The sequence below is a fragment of the Emydura macquarii genome, unplaced genomic scaffold, assembly GCF_026122565.2.
Source record: "Emydura macquarii macquarii isolate MOO-44397 ecotype Brisbane River unplaced genomic scaffold, CSIRO-AGI_Emac_v2 contig_587, whole genome shotgun sequence".
In the NCBI taxonomy this organism is placed as follows: Eukaryota; Metazoa; Chordata; order Testudines; family Chelidae; genus Emydura; species Emydura macquarii.
This window is the reverse complement of record NW_027130724.1, coordinates 13,970,081-13,989,810: the sequence shown is the minus strand read 5'-3', so window position 1 is coordinate 13,989,810 and position 19,730 is coordinate 13,970,081. Positions and strand designations below refer to the sequence as shown.

At 42.7% G+C, this 19,730-nt stretch overlaps 1 protein-coding gene across 1 annotated transcript in view; it reads left to right on the top strand.

Moving 5' to 3' along the window:
* DENND2B (DENN domain containing 2B) overlaps positions 1-19,730 on the top strand; it is a 163,904-nt gene that overhangs the window by 81,811 nt on the left and 62,363 nt on the right. Inside the window, exons 5-9 of the mRNA XM_067540751.1 lie at positions 4,998-5,005; positions 9,168-9,301; positions 13,296-13,511; positions 16,060-16,156; positions 17,484-17,528. Coding sequence (XP_067396852.1) covers positions 4,998-5,005; positions 9,168-9,301; positions 13,296-13,511; positions 16,060-16,156; positions 17,484-17,528 — 500 coding nt within the window. The remainder of the gene's footprint in view (positions 1-4,997; positions 5,006-9,167; positions 9,302-13,295; positions 13,512-16,059; positions 16,157-17,483; positions 17,529-19,730) is intronic.

Here is a 19,730-nt window from a genome sequence, read left to right as displayed (position 1 = left end):
CTATTTTCGCCACGTCCAGTGTTTCCCAAGGTCCAGGGTGCAATCCTTCAGAAGGTGTGGACAACTGGCAGGTGGGGGTGAGGGTAGTCCAATCTCTCAGTTGCTCTCCAGGGTGAGCAGTTGGTTATGGGATAGAACAGAGGGAATTGGGGGTGTGTGGAATCAAATGCTCACAAGTCCCATAATATACAGAGACAATTTCCCATAAAGTAGTGTGCCAGAAGGCAGAGCAGAGGGCACTGGGATGCCTATCCACTGTGCAACATGCTTTTGCTGATACAGCTTGATACTGTGTGGACTCAGTGCACCATCACAAGTGGCTTGAGAGTGAACTAAATCTGCTTAAGAAGTTTGTTGGTGACAAGGCTTTTACTGGTACTACTTTCTAGTGTAGACAAGGCCTCAGCTTTTAATAAAAAAGAGAGTAGGTTTCTAGCTGTTATGGTTATGAAGAAACCTTGGGAAAACATGAAGTGAGTCTAAATGATGCACAGACATTTGGCTGAGTTTGCAAAGAACTGGAATCAATAGCTCTAAGGTATGAGCTTCCCCATCCATTCCCATGGGTGCTAATGAGGATACTTTAAATGTCAAGATTATTACCTATTTCACACCAAAGGATGTAAGAAAGAAGAGGGAAAATCACATTGTGAAGATCTACCCCAGCATTTCCGAAAGGAAGTGGCACAAAGGACAAACGAGGTAGGTATGGGAGATGTCTAAATTGACAGGTGTAGGGCTTTAGCAACACATGGCAAGGCTGCTGCGTGGGGAGGAGGCTCAATTGGTTTGATTTTTCCTTAAGGAGAGCTCAGCTTTCAAATGTTTGGGAAACACTTCATTAATTCATTCTACTAGAGCAACTCCTCTGTTTCCTAAACCAGTTAGCAGTTAAGCATTAGGCTGTCTGTTAGCCATACCACATGACAGTTAACAAATACACATGAAGAATTAGTTGCTTTACCAAGTTCTATTTTCTGCATGTCAAGAGCTAAAGAATTGATGACTGAGATCCAGTTGGAAAATGCGCCTGCTTGACTTTCCATTCAAGCTAGGACACATGCAGAGCTTTTCCAGTAAAACTGGAAGTGGCTCAACAGAGGGAGTGCTTGGACTCTCGATGTTTCCAGTAAAATCCTGTCATTGGATATCGTATTATCATCATCCATCACACTATCATATCCCACCAAGACAGAGTGTCAAATCTGAGAGGCTAGAATTGCCCAACTACAATGAAACTGAAGCAGTCTGACCTTTTGAGAGCTTACACCTTTCAATGCCGTGATTGTATCTCCATTGAAACATGACACCTGTGGCTTTAGATGAGATGTCTGCGGAGCTCGGGTTGTAAGATCGAAAGCATATCTCTCTCTCACCAACAGAAATTGGTCCAATAAAAGCTATTACCTCACTCAGCCACCTTGTCAATCAAAGACAGAACAGTGGTTGGTACAGGATGATGCTTTAGATGGTGGTTGGGTCTCAAAGGGTACGGAATTGACCCGTCTTACTTTAGCAGTCTGGGAAGCATAGCAGCTGTAGGAAATGTAATTGTGGCAATTTTAATAGCCAGAGCGCATTAAATGAAACAGCATTCATATGTGCATGTCAAAGTAGGGCCAAAGAGTATTCTGGCTGTCCTAGCCTATTGCTAGTCAGACTGCTGATTTGTTGCTACATTGATATTTGGGATTCAGTTATTTTAAAATATTATTCTGGGCCATGCGTATATTCCTCAGCATCCTTTGTAGAATCTGTCCTCGCAATTATAGTTTCTACTACAATTTGTTTTAAAAGTCTCCTTGAGCCACATGACCAAGTGTTCTGGATTTATAGCAGTCATTTCTGCAGGTAAGGAAGATGAAAAATAAGGGGGCCTGTGTGCGATCTGACATATCCTAATCTAAATCCACAGTGATGCCACTGAAATAAATGGTTTTACAGCACGGTGTTAAACTAGCGTAAGTGAAAGCAGAGTATCAGGCACTGGGACATTATGCTGTGCTAACGTTCGGTCACTAGTTATGTTTATTCAAATGATTTTGGACTGTGTATCAGATGGATGACTGCTTTGCTGGCAAATATTTTTATTGGTCTATCGGCCACAGTTGTTCATCTGTAACTAATACTGTTAGCATTGCAAATCTGAGCTTTTACAGTCCCCACAGAGAAAATGGAAAGAGGAAATTCTCTGTGATACTCTTCTGGTTATCTTACTGCAAAGTTGGAAAAGATTAGAAACTGCAGTTTATGAACCACAGCTGGGAACTAACATGCTCATGGAACAAGGCTCAAAGAGCAGATCACATTTAAGGCTTTTTTCCTTTGGAAATGTAGTTCTCCATGCTACAGATGCTGATCTTTTTTTCCTTCAAAAGCAGGTTTTAAGGATTCAAATCAGGTAAAAATCTCTAACTCGGTTCTCAACTGATGTGGCTGTGGAGCAGATATGCTTTCCCCTTGCATGTACTTTGTTATATTAATTCATCTTTGAATGCTGAACTCCTAGGGCCAGATTTGCAACCAGGGTAAATTGGTATAGCTTCATTGAAGTCGAGCTACACCAATCTACGCCACTGGGGATCTGGTCCTGGGTACTTTATGATAGTGCAGAGATTCTGTGGTTCTCATCCCTTTGCTCTGAAAGTCCCTCCCAGAATACATTCAGATGTCTGTTTTCTCCCCAGAAGTTGGTGATATTGGTCTGTATTGGGGTAGTGTAACGGGTAAAATGCATGAATTGGGAAACTGAGTTATGCATACTGGCATGCTGCTTTAGTGTGATTTCAGTGCATGTGACTGGATAACTCGCTGCTGAGCTGCTCTTTTGGCTCTTAGTGGGGTGGGTGCCCTGGGAAACTTAAGCCTATGTAATATATGTACCCTTCCGCTCTCGCTGCCACCTACATGCCAAACAGAGCATCCCCTCTCAATCTCCATCTGTGCTTCTCCAGCTGCCGCAGAGATAGAATTCCCTAACCTACTCCCTGCTTGGAAACCTGTACTTTGGTCTCCATCTTCTTCAAATGGGATTAGGCACCCGAAACCCCTGAGCCTGATGGAGTACTGCTACAGCCTAACAGTGGTCCTGAGTAGGAAGGGGAGAAGGACTGGTTTGGGGATATATGGATGAAGGGAATGTGATCATTAATTGGGGGAAGGGAGTTGGATGATGCCCCACATGCCTGATTCACAGAGGCTCTGTAAAATCCATAGGAGGTCAAGGGTGAGTGCAAGCCAAAAGCAAGCACCAGAAATTGGGTGTTGATGATATGTAGGGTCCCATAGAAACCTGTCCCCCAAAGAAAGGAAGTGTGTGTTTGGTACTGCAGTATCAGCACACACAAAAGAATTCACTGAGGTACCCAAACACATATTTCCTTTTAGCTCCTTTTCTGCCCTGTTCCCTCTGCCTCTGCCTCTTTTCTTCCCCAGTTCTTACTGTTGTTTCCCCTAAGCTTCTGTAGATGGCTGCTGCTTTCCCTCCAATCTCCCCTTTAATGGCCCCTGGAGCAATTTCCCCTAACAGCTGTAATTTGCCAATTGACTGTGATGCAACAATTATGAATTATTCCTTTTGGTGTTTGTCCTGACTGCCCTGTGGAGATGCCATGCACACTGTGTTGTACAGTAAATGTCCCTGGAGAGCTACATACTTAGTCATTTGGTATATGTTACATTTGAGTCTTCAGTGCAAAGGAATGTAAGGGGCAGTGATGAAAACATATTCAGCGCTCCATGAATCACTTGTTTCCTTAGAATAATTCATTCTCTCAAAATGGGAAAGAAACTGATACACTCCACTGCCCTGTGTAAATGGCAGAGGCATCTGTGTGCAGTTTTTCTTTCCACCGTTCCATTTTTCACTCTTTTCTCTCTCTGTGCGGCTGGCTTGCTTAGTTTGACTCTGCTTCCCATTTGCCACGTCTCAGAGGCTGAGCAGCAGAACATTCTTTGCTGCTTCACAATTCGGTGGAGCTGCCTTACAGAGATGCCTTCACAGAATGAAGAATTGCAGCCACCAGCGGAAACTCATCGGTGCAAAGGCACCACATTCATCATGGCTTTTTCCAAAGAGGGCTGATTATTTTACCCATGACTTTTACTGTGGACCAGTCATTTTGTTGCCAATGAGACCGTTCTGCAGATAAATGTACTGTAGATTTACCATATGTTAACTCAGCAATCCTGTACGTAAAACTCAAGGAAATGGGGAAGAAAAGAGAGCTTGTAAAGGGAGCTGATCTGCAAGCAGAGACTATGGTTAGGAATAGTTTTTGTCAATAGTTTAATAGTTCATGTGACAGTATACAGGCCTGATCCAGCTCCTGTTGGCATCAGTGTCTTCCCATTGTCTCCAGTGGAAGTTGGATCAGTCACATACGGACAAAGGAAACTTCCTCTCTTTGGCTTCCAATAGAGACTTCCATAAAGGGCAGCCTTCCGGTCTTCATGACAAATATCAAAGGGTTCCACACAGTAACAGTCCAGAATGCCTGCATGCTCCCCTCTTGCACAAAGTCCAGTTTTATGCAAAAAATCTGCAGCTGGACTGTAGCTTCAGACCGAACATTCTGTTCATGGCACTGGCTGGAGTGCAGAGTGGGAAGGGGCTGTGGTCCAAATGGACTGGAGTTTGGGGAAAGGCAGAGTTCAAGTTTATGAACCCATGGAACCAGCCCAACTGCATGGAGGATGGCCACCTTCAGGGCACCCCTCGTGGCCTTCGGGTGGCTCAGTAAGCAGCCCCTTGCCTCGGGCACTTGCAATTCCCCTCTTCCAAGGAGCTAACTGCCCGCTCACTTTTTCCATCATATGTGAGAAGGTGACTCTACTTGGGATGCCACCAGCAGCAGGCCATCCACAATTGGTGCATCTGCCTCAGTTTCCCCTTTCTTCTGGAGTTGCCCAATAACTCCACACATATAACTAGCCCTTTGTGGGATTAATTTATTACAAGAGCCCCACAACCCTAGTCCAGAATTCCCCCAACACAGTCCAAAGAGTACATTCACTCTTCCAAGTTCCAGCAGCCCATCAACACACCAAGTACAGCTCCAGCATTCCTCACCATGCTCCACTTTGTCTCTGGAGGTTTGTTTCTGGCATCTCTCACCACATCTTTCCCCAGCTTCTCTAGCTGAGGTGCTTCCCCACCCTGTTTCCTTCTCAGGTCAGGTTCTAGCTTTCACCTGGGGACATCAGTGGGCTCACCCTCCCATCATTCCCCAGCCCTCTCTGGCCTTCTGGCTTCAGCTGTCTGGCTCAGAGAGCCAGCACACATCTTTCTCTGTTGCTCTCAGCATTCAGTCCTCTCTGGCCCTGGCTCTGTGGCTTGGGGAAGTTTATAGGTTACCCCCCGCGGCTGCTTTTTTCTTTCTCCAGCCTGATCGTGCTTCACTGCTCAACCAGGGAACTCTCACTGTCCCTCCTTCAGGGGCTCCTATCCCCGGAGGTCTCTGCCCAGCTTGGCTCTTCCTTTGGATTCTGGGTTCTCAGCTCTCCCTCTGTGGGTTCTGAATTCACCCTTGCTTTGGGGCTGTCTCTCATTTTTAACTCCGAGGAGCAGCCCCACCCTCCTCATGACACCAAAGTGGGGGGAAATGGACAAGAACAGGAGAGCTGAGCCCAATTTCATTAAGGGGCCAGCCAGCTTGTTACAGAGGGATTCTTCTTAGCTCGACAGCAGCACTCCTATCCCACAGCTGTAGCTCCACAGCAGGACCAGTAACTCTACTGCCACTCGCTGCCAGCTCCCAGTTCCCCTCAGTGCCCCTACAGAGGGGAGTCACAGAACACACTGTGACAGTTAATGCCTGAGGCAGCATTAACTGTCCACAGACATCTCTTTCAGCGTGCCCACAATCTGGGTAGTGAGCGGGCGTGGTTTCCCTCCAGCCCTTCCTACCCATTCCCGACCCCACTCATTTCTTCTGCATGGTGCCGGAGAAGAAGGAGGAGCAATGGTGGTTATACAGAGCAGGCAGGCACCCACTTGTGTGTATAAATGGGCCTACCAGGGCTCTTTCTGCTAATTGGCTTCCTTCTGTACCATCCACCCAGGAGATCATATGGACTAACAATGATAGCTATCCAAGGTTTGAAAAGTGAATTAAATCTGAGAGGATCAAATTCCTCCCAGAACTTTCCTGGATGACACCAAGGAGGAATTTGGCCTGAGATCTCTTTCTGTAGAGAGCTCACATCAGAGGATCTTGCTCTGGTCTGTGCCACTCTGGTAATACTGTGCCCTCTTTCCCCCCCCTCAAATCCTCTCAGTACCTGTCTCTAACTTTCATATTTCAGGTAAACATTGCACTGTCCTTCACTCCTTGGATTTAATTGGGTTTGAACCATTCCACATTACTTAGGTTCCTGAGAAAAGAAGACAAATATTTATCTACCAGCTGATGGGCTCATTCCTTCTTTCGGCTTTGGATATTATACAAGTCAATGCAATAACATTCATTTTGACAGGAAAGCGTATGTTTAACCACTGTCTGATGTGTTTGGGTATTTTGAAATCTATTAATCCATTCTGAAATGCTTTCTTGACCCCATACTTGACTCATTGGCTTACAAGGAATTTTATTGTAGTAGCTACAGTCCAATTCACTGTGAGTAAGTAAAAAAGGCATTTTGCAGAGTTGACTCATGATAAACATAATAACAATAACAAGAGCTACATGATTTTAACAATCTCAGTTTAACAGATTTATGTATTTGTGTGCAATTGTTGTTATTTTTCTTCCTGTGAAAGATACCACATCAGTTTGACTGGAGATTCCCAGGTTCTCCTGTAGCATTTGTAACTTTAGATTTATAGTGTATAGCATATCTCACCCCAAAGCTTTTAATTCCCTCAACAGTCTTTCATTTGAATCTGAAGATGTCGATTCTAAATAGTCTGTGGCTTCACTAATACAATATGTACAATTAGATTCCATGCTTATGAGATAATCACCTGCGGTTGCCAACTGAAACAGTCTTTAGCAGCAGCAGCTTTCCAGTCTTTCTAATTAAAACAATACTAAAATATTCACTCTCATGCTTATATATATGATTAAAGGCACTGCCTAAAGTTTAAATACTTCAGTATCTTACATTACTGACGTAAAAGCATATTTTTTACTCCATGCCCATGATGCATGTGTATGCATGTGATCTATATATAGATATATTCTGTATGCGAAAACTAGCAATGTTTAAAGTAAAAAATAAAAATAAAAAATCACGTACTCAGTGTGTAGAAATTTACCACTAAACTTGAAAGCTCAGCCTGAACTCTGTCCTCCTATGCACATGGAAACAGCATGATATAATGGTTAGACAATTGGACTGGGAGTCAGGTAGTCTGGGTTATAATCCTAGTTGTGATGTAGACTTGATGTCACTTAAATGCTCCGTGCCTATTGTATAATGATGCTTACTTTTTTGTAAAATGCTTTTAAATCTCTAGATGAAAAGTCTTATATAGACACATATTACAATACTAATTTTTAATATATCATTATAAATTGTCAATTAATACAATGTATAATATAACACAAACTGAATTTCTGATGCACCCTTAAATGTAAAAACAACTTGAGTTCTGTAGCACTTTAAAGACTAACAATTTTAATTTCAGTAGACATAAGCTTTCGTGAGCCTCAGCTCACTTCTTCAGATGCAGTTGGTAGAAACGATACAGCAAAATAGGAAACATAGAAAATATATAGAAGGCAACATTTACATATCCAAGGGCATAGATAACAATGGGGAAGCCGGGTACTTGAGGCTTGATGACAACCATTGAGTAGGAGGTGAGAATGGGTCATCAGAGCAAATTACTTCTTGTAATGAGAGAGCCATTCCAAATCCCTTAAATGTAGTAAGTTGCATTACAGTATATACAGTGTAAAGATCCGACTTGATTTGTGAGGTCTACAAATCAAACCCAGTTTGACAAAAATCTGTTCAAAGATTTAAGGTTATGAACATCTAAAGTTGAATTTTGCACAGTTTGAGACCGTCTTGAAGTTTAGGTGATCGCCATTTTGGGATGACCTTGATCACGAGACTGGAATGATCCTGATCAGGGATAGTCCAAAGTTCTAAGCCACATCACTGATAAATTGATTTAAATACATTTTTGAAAAAAGTTTCAAATTGCCCATTTTCAGAAGTTCATGATAACTAAAATGACTTTGTCCAAATGTATTCATCATACATCTTTTAGCTTAGGACCCGCAGGGAGAAGTGTACTCATCCTGAGTATACGGATAAAGTGGAGCTCCTTAAAGAATAATGGTTACCACTTTATTATCAGACCATAAATCTAGACCAGAAAATTTGGATCTGGATGTCAAGCACCCTAAAGTTCACGGATGTTGGTCCATCTTTAGTTCTAAGGGTTAGAATAACGCTTTTCCTATAGGTCATGGTCAATTAATTAATTATTTGGACCTCTTTACACATTACTGGCCAGATATGTCCTCATGACCTATGGAGAATGTTGATTTAGACAAAATTAAAAGAGGAATACGTATTTAATTGGGGAGAGTAGGATGTATTTTTAGAGATGACTTTGAGAAGACAATAGGAGTGGTGGAAAAAACCAGTGAACCACACTCTTTTCCTTGCCCTTGCCTCATCTTTCACACATTTTTTTTTTATTCTTTTCTTTTGGCATTGTTGGGTTAAGATGCTATTCCCTCTTCACTTCTCTGGCAAGAGACCATAGAGGTAAGCTAGTAAGTAATAAAGGTTGTAATACGTGTGGTTTAATAGTGGCATGTGGAGAACTGTTGTTCAGTGCTATTCATATCACTCTGTGAGAGGCTGATATGGATTTATAAAACCCACTGATATGTTTTAAAGTAGTTATGTGCCTTGGTTTTTAGACATCAATAAAATTTGCCCAGCTGTGGATGCTCAGAAGCAAGTCTTGTAAAATCTTTGCATTTTATTAAAAAAAAAAAAAAAAGAAAGAAAACTGCCGACATCATAGCCAAGATCTACTCCAAATACTTCCAGCTGCAGTTCAAGGAATGACTCATGGTGAAAGCTGAGGAGCTTTGCTATGACTCTTTCACTTGGTTCACATGATTTTTTATTTATTTATTTATTTTTTTTTACATTCCTGTCTGTTTTTCCTTTCTTTAAAAAAAAAAAAAAAAAAAAAGAAAACCCATACGAGGATGTGGAGTTAAAAGGCCGTCACGCAGGCCGAAAATCCCAGCAACTCTCTGAGAATTCCCTAGATTCTTTGCACAGGATGTGGACTCCGCATGACAGGAAGTACACAACACCTCCCCAGGTAATTCAGTACTTCTTAGAATACAAGTCTTTATTTCTTACTGTGATTTAAGTTATTTTTAACTTTTTGCAAGAAAATTAACCATGGCATAACAGGAACAATAATTGTATCCAAGTGAGAAGGGGCATAAAGAAAAACAGTTCAGTCAAACGCTTCAGATAGTTGCTGTAAACACTTTAATGGTCGTAATCTAGATACTCTTCAGTATCAATTTACTGTAAAGATGTATTGTTACTTAGAATGATTCTGATGTTGTTGAATATATTAATTCCTAATATTATATAAAAATGCTGATTCTGATCCAGCACCCTTTGCAGTCAATGAGGGTCTTTCCACTAATTGTAATGGGAACTGGATCAGGCCCTAAACCCTTTTGATTATTGAGCCTTTCCCTACATCCATTCATAATTCTCCAATAGGTTTTTAGGAAGGACAGAAAAAAGGATAAACTCTTCTTCATCTTGTCTAAATGTTGTTATGTGGGGTTCATGACCAGAGGAGTGATCTATATTGTATTGTAAGATTGTTTGCTTTTTTTAAATCTTGCAACACAAACTCAATATTGAATGCACAATGAAGAGGGGGAAAGCCAAAGTATAGCACCTTTTCCCCCAAAAGAACAAAATTAAAAAATGGAAAAGCCTGACTGCCTACATTCTGGTGCTGCCTTGTCTAGAACTGTGTGAACTATTTACAGCATAGTGCAAATACGTGGAAGTCTGAGGGGTCTGCATTTTGTGGAGAATTTCCCAAAGAAGTCCAATGTTGTGTGAAAGTTGTGAAATGATGTGGGTTTTTGTTCACAAATGTACAAAAGCACAAATGTAGATTTAAAATATATGCATATATAATGTTAAAATAATAGGTATGTATTATTTCATTTTAGTCAAGATCTAGTTTTGCATTGAATCAAGCAGACATTCACACCAGTTTCATGGAAAGGTCACATAATGCCACATTTCCATCTTGTGAAATTGCTTCATACCAAACTGGGACTATTTCATCACTAAATTAATTTTTTTGGAACATTTTGGCACTATGGTCCATGAACCTTTAGTAATGCCAGCATTTACAGTTCACATAATGCTTCAATTATAAAATAGGAACATTGGTAAAAAAGGAGGATTAAATGATGGCAGCAAAGTGTCGTTGAAAGGAAATGACAGATGTAGAGTGAGTAAAACAGCAGAAGAGGAAAAACAGAAAAAAATTGTAGTCATAACAGAGATGAAAGAGTTACCACAGATGATGATTCACTTGTGTTATGGTAGTGCCTTGAGGTCCCAAATGAGATCTACCCCACTGTACTAGGCACTGTAACAGACACATAGTAAGATGCAGTTGTTGCCCCAAGGAGCTTGCTAGACAAAACGGGCAAAGGCTGGGAGAAAGGAAGGATTATTCTCCCCATTTTCAGGTGGGGAGTTGAGGCACGTATTGGTTAAGTGACTTGTCTAAGGTGTGATATAGCAAGGGCAGAGGGCAATAGGAGAGTAATAGAAGGGAGGTATGTAAGCTCCAGAAAGATCTGGGTTTTATTCCCTGTAGACTAGCCAGAGTCATTAGAGGGCAATTAGGAGCAGCTGAGGCCAATTAAGGCCCAGCCAGGTGCCTGATAAAAACCCTCTGCTTCAGAGAGACAGTGTATGAGCTGGAGGAGTTGCTGTGCTTGTGCTTGGTAAGGAGCAGAAAGGAGTACGGTGTTGTGTGGCAGAGCGGAGGAGTCCTGAGAGAGGTGCTGGGTCCAGGAGAGGGAAACCTGTCCCTGGCAGGACTGAGATACTTCTCCAGGCACAGGGGCCTGGGTAAGGAAGCCCAGTCCAGGCAGCAAGGAAGCAGGGCCTGAGAGGCCAGAAGAACCAAGGGGGGAAATTAGCCCAGGGGAAAAGACTGCAGCTGTGAGTATGGTGCCAGCAGCACAGAGCTGCTACTCATATGGCCCCTGGGCTGGGACCTGGAGGAGTGGGCGGGCCTGGGTCCCTACCCCCTTCCCTGGGGAGATGGGGTAACTGGTGACGCACTGGCCCACTACAAAAAACAGAAGCGTGAGACTCACTAGGGTGAAGCCAGCCACCTGCCACAAAGGTCACACAGGAAGTCTGTAATAGCAAAACCAGTAACTAAACCCAGATCTCCAGAGTCCTAGTCCAGTGTCTTAGGCACAAGACCATCCACAGATAACTTCTCTCTGACATGGGACCAGAAATTTGTATTAAGTTCTGCCATAATTATGTTGTGACTTTGCTTAGATATAAAGGAAGTAGGCAGCTACTGTAGCTCAGACATGAACCTTTAGGATTCTCCAGTGGTTAGAAGTAGAAAAATCACTGTCTTCTGATGAACAGCTTTAGCTAATCTTCATAACCCAGTTTTTCCAGTGCTAGCGGCATAGCTGGTATTCCCTTAAAATCATGCATCATGATAAACAAGATGGAAGAGATCAGGAGGTCAGCAGGCTTTGGACAATCATCTCCCAGCTGAATTCCTTTCACTAAGCAATACACTGTTGATGATTTTTCAGGCTTGAGGACTTGTGGTAAGCCGAGACCTCAGAAACGCTGGCCTGCAGACCTTCTGAATCCCACTGTGTTTTTTATTTCTTTCCAATTTTTTTTAAATACTTGAATTATTCAAATGAAAAAAAGAAAATGTTTTATTGATGGCATTGTGTCTGTGATACAAAGCCCATATATTCCTATCAGCAAAAAAACATGCTTAAGCACACAGAATGTGCAGCTCCTGGAGCTCTTTAAAGAATAATGGTGGCCACAGGAATAGAAGACCATAAATCTAGACCACAAAAGTAGTTGCAATCTACAAAATGCTGGTTTGGGCTGTAAGTAGTTAATCTGTTTGTTAGAGCAAGCAGACTTCTTACCATAGCATGTTAGTAGCTAGTAGTAGTGATAGTAATATTAATAAATGTCACGTAATATAATAGCATCTTTCATCTGAGCATCTGATAGCACTCTTAAAAACTTTGATTAGGCCTCTTAAAATATCTGAGGTAGGTACAGTAAGTATCCTGATGCAGGTAGGTAAACTGAGGCACAGAGAGATTAAGAAAGTGGCTTGCCCCCAGTTAAACAGTGGTGGGGCTGGGAAAAAAGAACCCAGGGGTCTTGGCTCCCAGTCCACTGCTTTAACCCTTGGACAACAGTAGAGTATATTGCTTTCACATAATACTGGTAGGAAACCTAGAATTGCTCATGCCCACGGATTATTAGGTGCTTAATCTATGTAGTGAGACTCAGCCTTCCCACAGTGATAAACTAAACAGAGTTGTGTTTTGAAGACATTTTCAGAAGATTCTTCATGAATGTGGAGCAGAAGGAAAACTAGGCTTCAGGTTCTTGAAATGATTGAGATAGTCCTTACTATATATGGCAAGGCAACATTATAGAAATACAAATGCTTGATTTTTTCCCCCCCCCTTCCACTCCTGCCCGCCTACCAGTGAAATACCATTGACTTCAATGGAGTTATTCCTGATTCACATTAGTTTAAGAGAAGGAAGAATTAGACTGTGTCACTGCTCTCATGTCAGCCATACTTTTATATGGAGATACAATACTAATGTGAACACTTCATTAAATTGTCTGACTTGCACCCTACAAACTTTGTGGATGTTTAGGGCCCTGATTCGAAGCCCACAGGAGTCAGTGTAAGACTGTCTGTTGATTTCACTGCACTTTGGATCAGGTCCCAGATGCGGATCCAGATCTGATCATTTTGATCTGGGCTCTTCTGTACTTAAAACTATAGTACATGTTGTAGAAAGGATGCTTGCATGGCAAGAAAGTCTTCGTATTACCATAACATGTGCACAAAGAGCCTTTTTCTGGCTCTCTTTGAAGCCAACGAGAGTCTTTTCATTTACTTTAGAGGGAGATAGAACAGGCCCAAGCACAGCTGGCCTTTGCCACTATGGCTTCATTTCTGTGATCAGCGCTTCTGAAACAAACAGGCTGTCAAGTTGTTCATGTTTTTGCAGCTACCTTCAAAGCCCAGCAGCCAGTCCTTGCGCATTGGGAACTGGTCCGAGAGGAAGAGCCATCGCTTACCGCGATTACCCAAGCGACACAGCCATGATGACATGCTGCTTCTGGCTCACCTTGGTATCCCCTCCTCCCCATCCAGTCTGAATGAGGACAGTCTGAGCACCACAAGTGAGCTGCTGACCACACGCAGGGCCAGGAGGATCCCTAAGGTAAGGCCACTATGGTATTGTCCAAGTTATGCATCAATCACAAGGGTCCAGTCTTGCTTTCACTAAGGCAAGCGTGAGTTATTACAAGAACAAATCCTCAGCCCCACACTCTGGCAGTGCGAATCAGCCCTTTGGTTGGTTTAACTGGCCCCTTAAGGATTCCCTGTGCATTGGGGAATGCTCGGCTAATGTGGAGCCACGGTAGTGGCTGCTACTCCACCCTGTCTCCTGCCCTTGGCCTAAGGGACCTGCCTGAGGAAAAGGAGATATGGTCAGGGCATCCCTACCCTACAGTGATCCCAGGAACTGGAATGGCCTCTTGGGAAATAGGGGGCTGCTAGCTTAAGTTAGAACAGCCCACAGGCTGCTTTAACTTGTGTTCGGTATCTGGACAGGTGCAGATTGCTCCCAGGATCTAGGGGCAACAAAGATGGCTGAAAGCTTCCTTTATCCCAGTAATCAATTTCATGCTGTGCACAGCTCAGCCAGTCTGAAGGATCTTGCCCAGTTGTCTGTACAGCATTTATCCATCCATTAAATCTGTTTTCACTACAAAAAGAAATGTTGTGTCCAGATTTTAAACAGCCAGCAGAAGAGCTAGGAACTGTGGGGAGCAGAGGGATGTCTCAGTCTTTACCCACTTGCTGCATGCTGTGGAGCTGAGGGAGAGATCCTCCCCTGGAGGTAGGGCAGCTCTGCACTACTCTCATCTGGGCCTGTGATTTAAATATGGCCCAGAGTATTAAACACTAGCCAGCCTGACCTAGCTTGATATTTTATTTAGCTTTTCCACTGCTTAAACAATCACATGATTTTCTTTAAGCTCTGTAAGTCAGAGCATTGTGTTGTACCTCGCTCCAGGAGTCTGAACTTGTAACTGTTGAGCTATTACTATTTATAATGTGAAGTATGCATCTTAAGTTTTTTGCTTCTTTGTTTTGTTTGTTACAACTGTTCCCAAGGAGATCTCCACTGACCTAACATGGGCCCTATCGTTGACTCACAAGCAGATCACCTTGCAGTCCAGATCGCCTTGTTGTCATTGCAGATACAAAATACAGTTGAATTAAATTTGAACACTTTCAGCCAAATACGTTTCAAATAAAAAGTGGGAAATGAAATAATTGTTTGGTACTATAGCATTGAGGAGGAGAGAATTGCCAACATGTTTGTTTGTTTTTAGCCTGTGAACAACGCTAGTTTTTATTGTACATTTAGCTCTTTCCTGTTGTCTAAAGGCATATTTTTAAAATGATGTAGCTATAAATATTGTGTGGACAGAAAAAGAATGGAATGGTTATGGGATCTATGAAGGTAGGCAAGTGTGGTGATCCGTGGGTTTCTTGTATAGAGTTGTCTGTAGAATTCCATTGCGGAAGCTGATCATGGTGTCCAGGAACTGATGCTGGTCTGGGAGTGTTCTAGAGAGTTTGATGAGTGGTTTGAGCTATCTGGTGAATATTTTGCAGCAATCCTGTGTCTGTTATTTTGAACAGACTGACTTCCTAACAAACAGTTCTTTTCAAAGTTAGCTATGCTAAGGAAAAAAATCTTATGTATGCATTATTGCAGGTTAAATTCTGCTTTGCTTAGCAGTAGGGAAACAGGAAGCTGACTTTGAAAAGCTTTTACAGTGAGGGCAAGATTAGAGAAGGTAGTTTCAGAGTTACTGCACTGCTGAAGGTCAATAAATACAACACAACTTTATGGCAAAACTCTATGGGCCAGATCCTCAAGTGGTGTAATTAGGCATTAAAGTCAATGGAACTACACTGATTTACACTAGCTACGGATCTGGCCCTGTATTGCAACATATTCTACAGAATTGGAATCAAATTATGTAGTTCTTGGTGCAGCAAACTAAGTCTCCCCATTCAGACAGGGGCATGTATCAATGGGACAATTCATGTGTTTAAAGTTAGGCATGTTCACAAGAACCTCCCTGAATTTGGACCTAAAACAATGGGAGCTTAGCTGAACTGGGGATTCCGGAATCTGGCATGAAGCAATGCAGATACAGAGATAAACAATAGCAGAGGGAGAGAGAGAGAGAGATTACAAGGCATAGGGTCACATTTCAAAAGCACCTAAGTAATTTAAATCACATTTTAAACAGTGATATAGGCACTCAGGAGCCTAATTCTTATTGGACTTAGACGCTGAAGGGCCAGATCTTAAAAGTGACTTAGGCACTTAACTCCCTGCCTAAAGCATTTTTGAAAATGGGATTTAGGCTCCTCAATGCTTCAGCATAGCTGACAATTTTACCCATAGATGAAGAAGAAAAGCTATGTTTTCAGCTGTGATTGGAAATAAGATGGAGAGTCATTGAGGTGGAGAGAGAGAAAGAGGAAGGGAGTTCCAGATGGCAGAGGCTGTAAAGGACAAAACTGTCATGCTAGTAGAGGCCAGATTGTGTGGAGGGACAGAAGGGAATAAATGAAGAAACATAAAAGATTACTAGAGAGAGAAATGTTTACACTTGCTGTCTATTTGCCTTTTTGTGATCGTGGAATCTAACGTAACTCTCCCGATTTCTTTTTTGCAGCTTGTACAAAGGATCAATTCTATCTATAGTGCAAAAAGAGGGAAAAAAAGATTGAAGAAGCTCTCAATGTCCAATATTGAGACAGCATCACTGCGAGGTAGAACACAAATCTCTTGGTCTAATGAGACAGCATGGTACTTTATCCACGTGAATGTGATAGGAACTGTTATCCAGCCTTCTGCAGATATTCCCCTCTTTGACCCACAGTGTGTATTTTGCTGTGATATCCTACACTGGTTCTGTTTTGAAATGTCCCATTGACATCAGTGACAGTTCTGTGCCCTGAAAAGGAAAAAATGGGGTGGCTTCAGACTAACTGGGGCCCAGATCCCACATCAAGGTCTGTCCCACCAACCCCAATCCCTAGCTAAACTCATCACTCTAGCCCTTAACTTCTACAGGATTTTGCATTTGTAGATGCTGTACAAAATTCAGGTCTCTCCCCTGCAATTCATTCATGCTTTTTCCTGACACAATTGTGAATTTAATGTATTGTGTGCTCAAGATTATGCCCGCAAAAACACTGGCCCAGTTAGCAAATCAGGTCCTAAATGTTTTTATTTACCAAGAGAAGTAGTAAAAAAAGTTTTGCATTTTGTGTGTGTGTGTGTGTGTGTGTGTGTGTGTGTGTGGCTTGAGCATTGTGGTACTTCAATGTGAACACTCTTCAAAACTCGCTCTCAGATAAGGTCACATTTCACACGTTCTTCACATACTATGCTACTTGTCCTGCCAGGTTGAGCTCTTGCACTGATGAAGCCCACGAGAGCCACCCTAGAGTTCCTTGATGCCATGCAACCTCCTTTCAGAAAGCTGAAAACAAGTGGAATTGCTCAAATCATTTTTCAAAATGTAGTTTTAAACAGGTGGGGATTAAGTGCAACAGGCTTTGCTGTAAAGGGGTCTAAAACTTTGTGCTTTCAGCTAGGCTGTGCCCTGAATCTCGGACCCTGTCTACACTTACCTCCGAGATTTGATGGCAGTCGACAGGAGTTATGCAAGCTATGCAAAAAACTTGCGTAACTCCCGTCGACTTCTCCGCTTCTCTTCTGCGCACTGTCTTCACTGCACTGCGCCGACGGGAACGGACACAGCGCTACACCACTTGCGAAGGTGGTCTTAGTACGTCATTTTCTGGATCGACTGAGCGGGTCTTCATTAACCGCTCAGTCGATCCAGAGAAATCGATCTGACGGTGGTGACTTTGCTGCTGTCAGTGTAGCCATAGCTTCAGTGATAGGATTATTCTTATTTCATTTAACAATCCCCACAAATTGATCCTTGGACCCACTGATTCTGTGCAGTTTGAAACTCCAGCAGAGGGTAGCTGATCACAGGGCTTAGTGTTGCACCTTCGTTAAAGGAGAGAACTTTTTTTTTTTTTTTTTTAATTTATTAAAGACACCTATTTCTTTCTTTTGCAGATGAGAACAGTGAGAGCGAAAGTGACTCAGATGACAGGTTTAAAGGTGAGGCGTCAGTCTGCTTTATCTTCCAGTCAGTTACACTTGCAGTCTGCATAAAAATAAATGCTCCTTTTACTGTATGATTCTGTCCACAGAAGGACATGAAATTTGATTTCCTCTTTGAAATATGCTAACATCACTACCTCATGACTCCACTTCCAAAATTTGGAAATGCAGGATCATGAATGTGGTGTAAATATTGGAAATCAGGTGCATGGTGAACTGTGAGGATCTAACTGATCTTTGGCTCAAGCCTGAGGAGTACTGAAATTCAGACCACACTACAAAAAGGAAGAAAAGCAGCAGGGTTCTTCCTCTGCACCAGCAATTGCTTCTATTGATTATTTTTATTTATTTAAAAAAATGCCAATGTTCTTTTTTGCTATGATTTAATAAAACACTGGTACAGAGTTGTGGTTCTGAGCTGAGAAGTGTAATGTGCAGTTACATGCATTTCTCTGTAGTGGGGCTGGAGCTGTCTTGGGTGCTATCAATGTCTCACTCTCTTTGGGAGAACTGAGCAGACTGGTGGCTAGTAAGATTCGTCTAGGAAAAGAGCTTTCAATTCCAGGTGCCGGTGATGTGAACATGTGCCGTATGTTCAAAACCAGATATTTCTCTGTGATCCTATTTAATTTTAGCCCAATGTTTGGATGCATTGTAGCCTGCCTGCGTGTCTGGAAGCCTCCTTGTAAAATTGAGACAGCATGTTAAAACCTTCTCAGTCACATAGCCAGTACAGGGCATGTCACACATTTCATAATTTGCCTGAATTATAACTTTCTAATTTAAGAAGTGTTTCTGGATAATAAATGGCTTTTAGAAACCATCACTACTCTCCAAATATCAGGCTGCGTCTGGGCTCCGTTCCCATGGCAGTAAGAGGTGCATTATTCCCGTTGGGAATAGGCTGTACATTGGTGTGAACGGTGTGGGGAAAGAACCACTCCTGCTCTCTAGGCAGCTGTCAATGAACTGCCCCTGCCTTGAACAGCCTGATGGCAAGGTGGTGTTGGCTGCCTGTGTGTGAGCTTCATATGACTACCTCTGGGTGTGATCAGTAGGCCCCATAGTATTTTAATATCAGAGTTACCATTGATCTTTGCAATGATTCCCTTTCCCAGCGATGGCTGATGACCAAGTGGCTTCTTCCTCTGTCTGTCTGTTTAATTCAGTGCTGCTGTAATCTAGCATTTGTGACATCATAATTAATCACCATGGAGGCAGTTCTGCCTATTGCAAAGACTCGGTTATGGGATCACGGAACAGGTGGAGGGGAATGGACATAGACGTCTATTTGCGCACATAGGGCCAAAATAGGTTGCCTGTATGCAGGGATCCTGGGGTGGAGAGGTGGGCATGAGAATGCAAAGAGCCCTTTCCCACTTAGTGTCTGTGCACAGGAGGCTGTAGTATGGCTGCTAGCATTGCCCAAGCAATTTGGGAGCTGCTTGTGCTGTTCCCAGGCCTGCACAGGCTAATGGGAGCATATTCGGATCAGAACTGGATGTGGCCATGACTTCAATCCTGCCCTGCATATTCGCTCGTGTCAGAAGGGCAGCCCTGTGGGGAACTCAAGCTACCCCTTTTCTAAATGCTTGGGCCCCTGGGAGCTTGCTCCATACAGCACTCACGGAGAAGGCGCTGTGCTTTATTGATTAGAGAGGCATAATTGCATTTCTCCAACACTGCTCCGGTGCCCAACACGCCGTTCCCTAGAGGCTAGCGGAGCCCTAATTTGGTTCACATTAAATTCCTCGATAATAATCAGCAGCTGTGGAATAGAAACAACAGAAAACGATGCAAATGCTCTGCGGAGGTGGTAGCATCAAGCTGTGGTCATTGAAGATTGACGGGCTGTGCTATTGTCCTTTACTAATCTAGCACAGGTCTCATTCTGATCTGTTACTCTCAGCAACCCCACTGACTTTAGTGCCGTTGCAAGCATATACACAAGAGCACAATTCAGCCCTAGATGTGTAGAACAAACAGAACTTTGGCAGGGTTAAAGTTATATGAGCCGCAAATGATTCCACTAGCTTAGTGTTACATCATTGCAGTTCTTGCAGAAGGCTTTGATTTATGGATGGAATTAATAAGAGAGAGCACAGCATGAATGTCTGCTTTTAAAGGGGAACATGTTTGGACTAAGATCTTGACAAATGTAAAGTCCTTTGTGACTGTCTGTGGCTTGCACTTCGATGC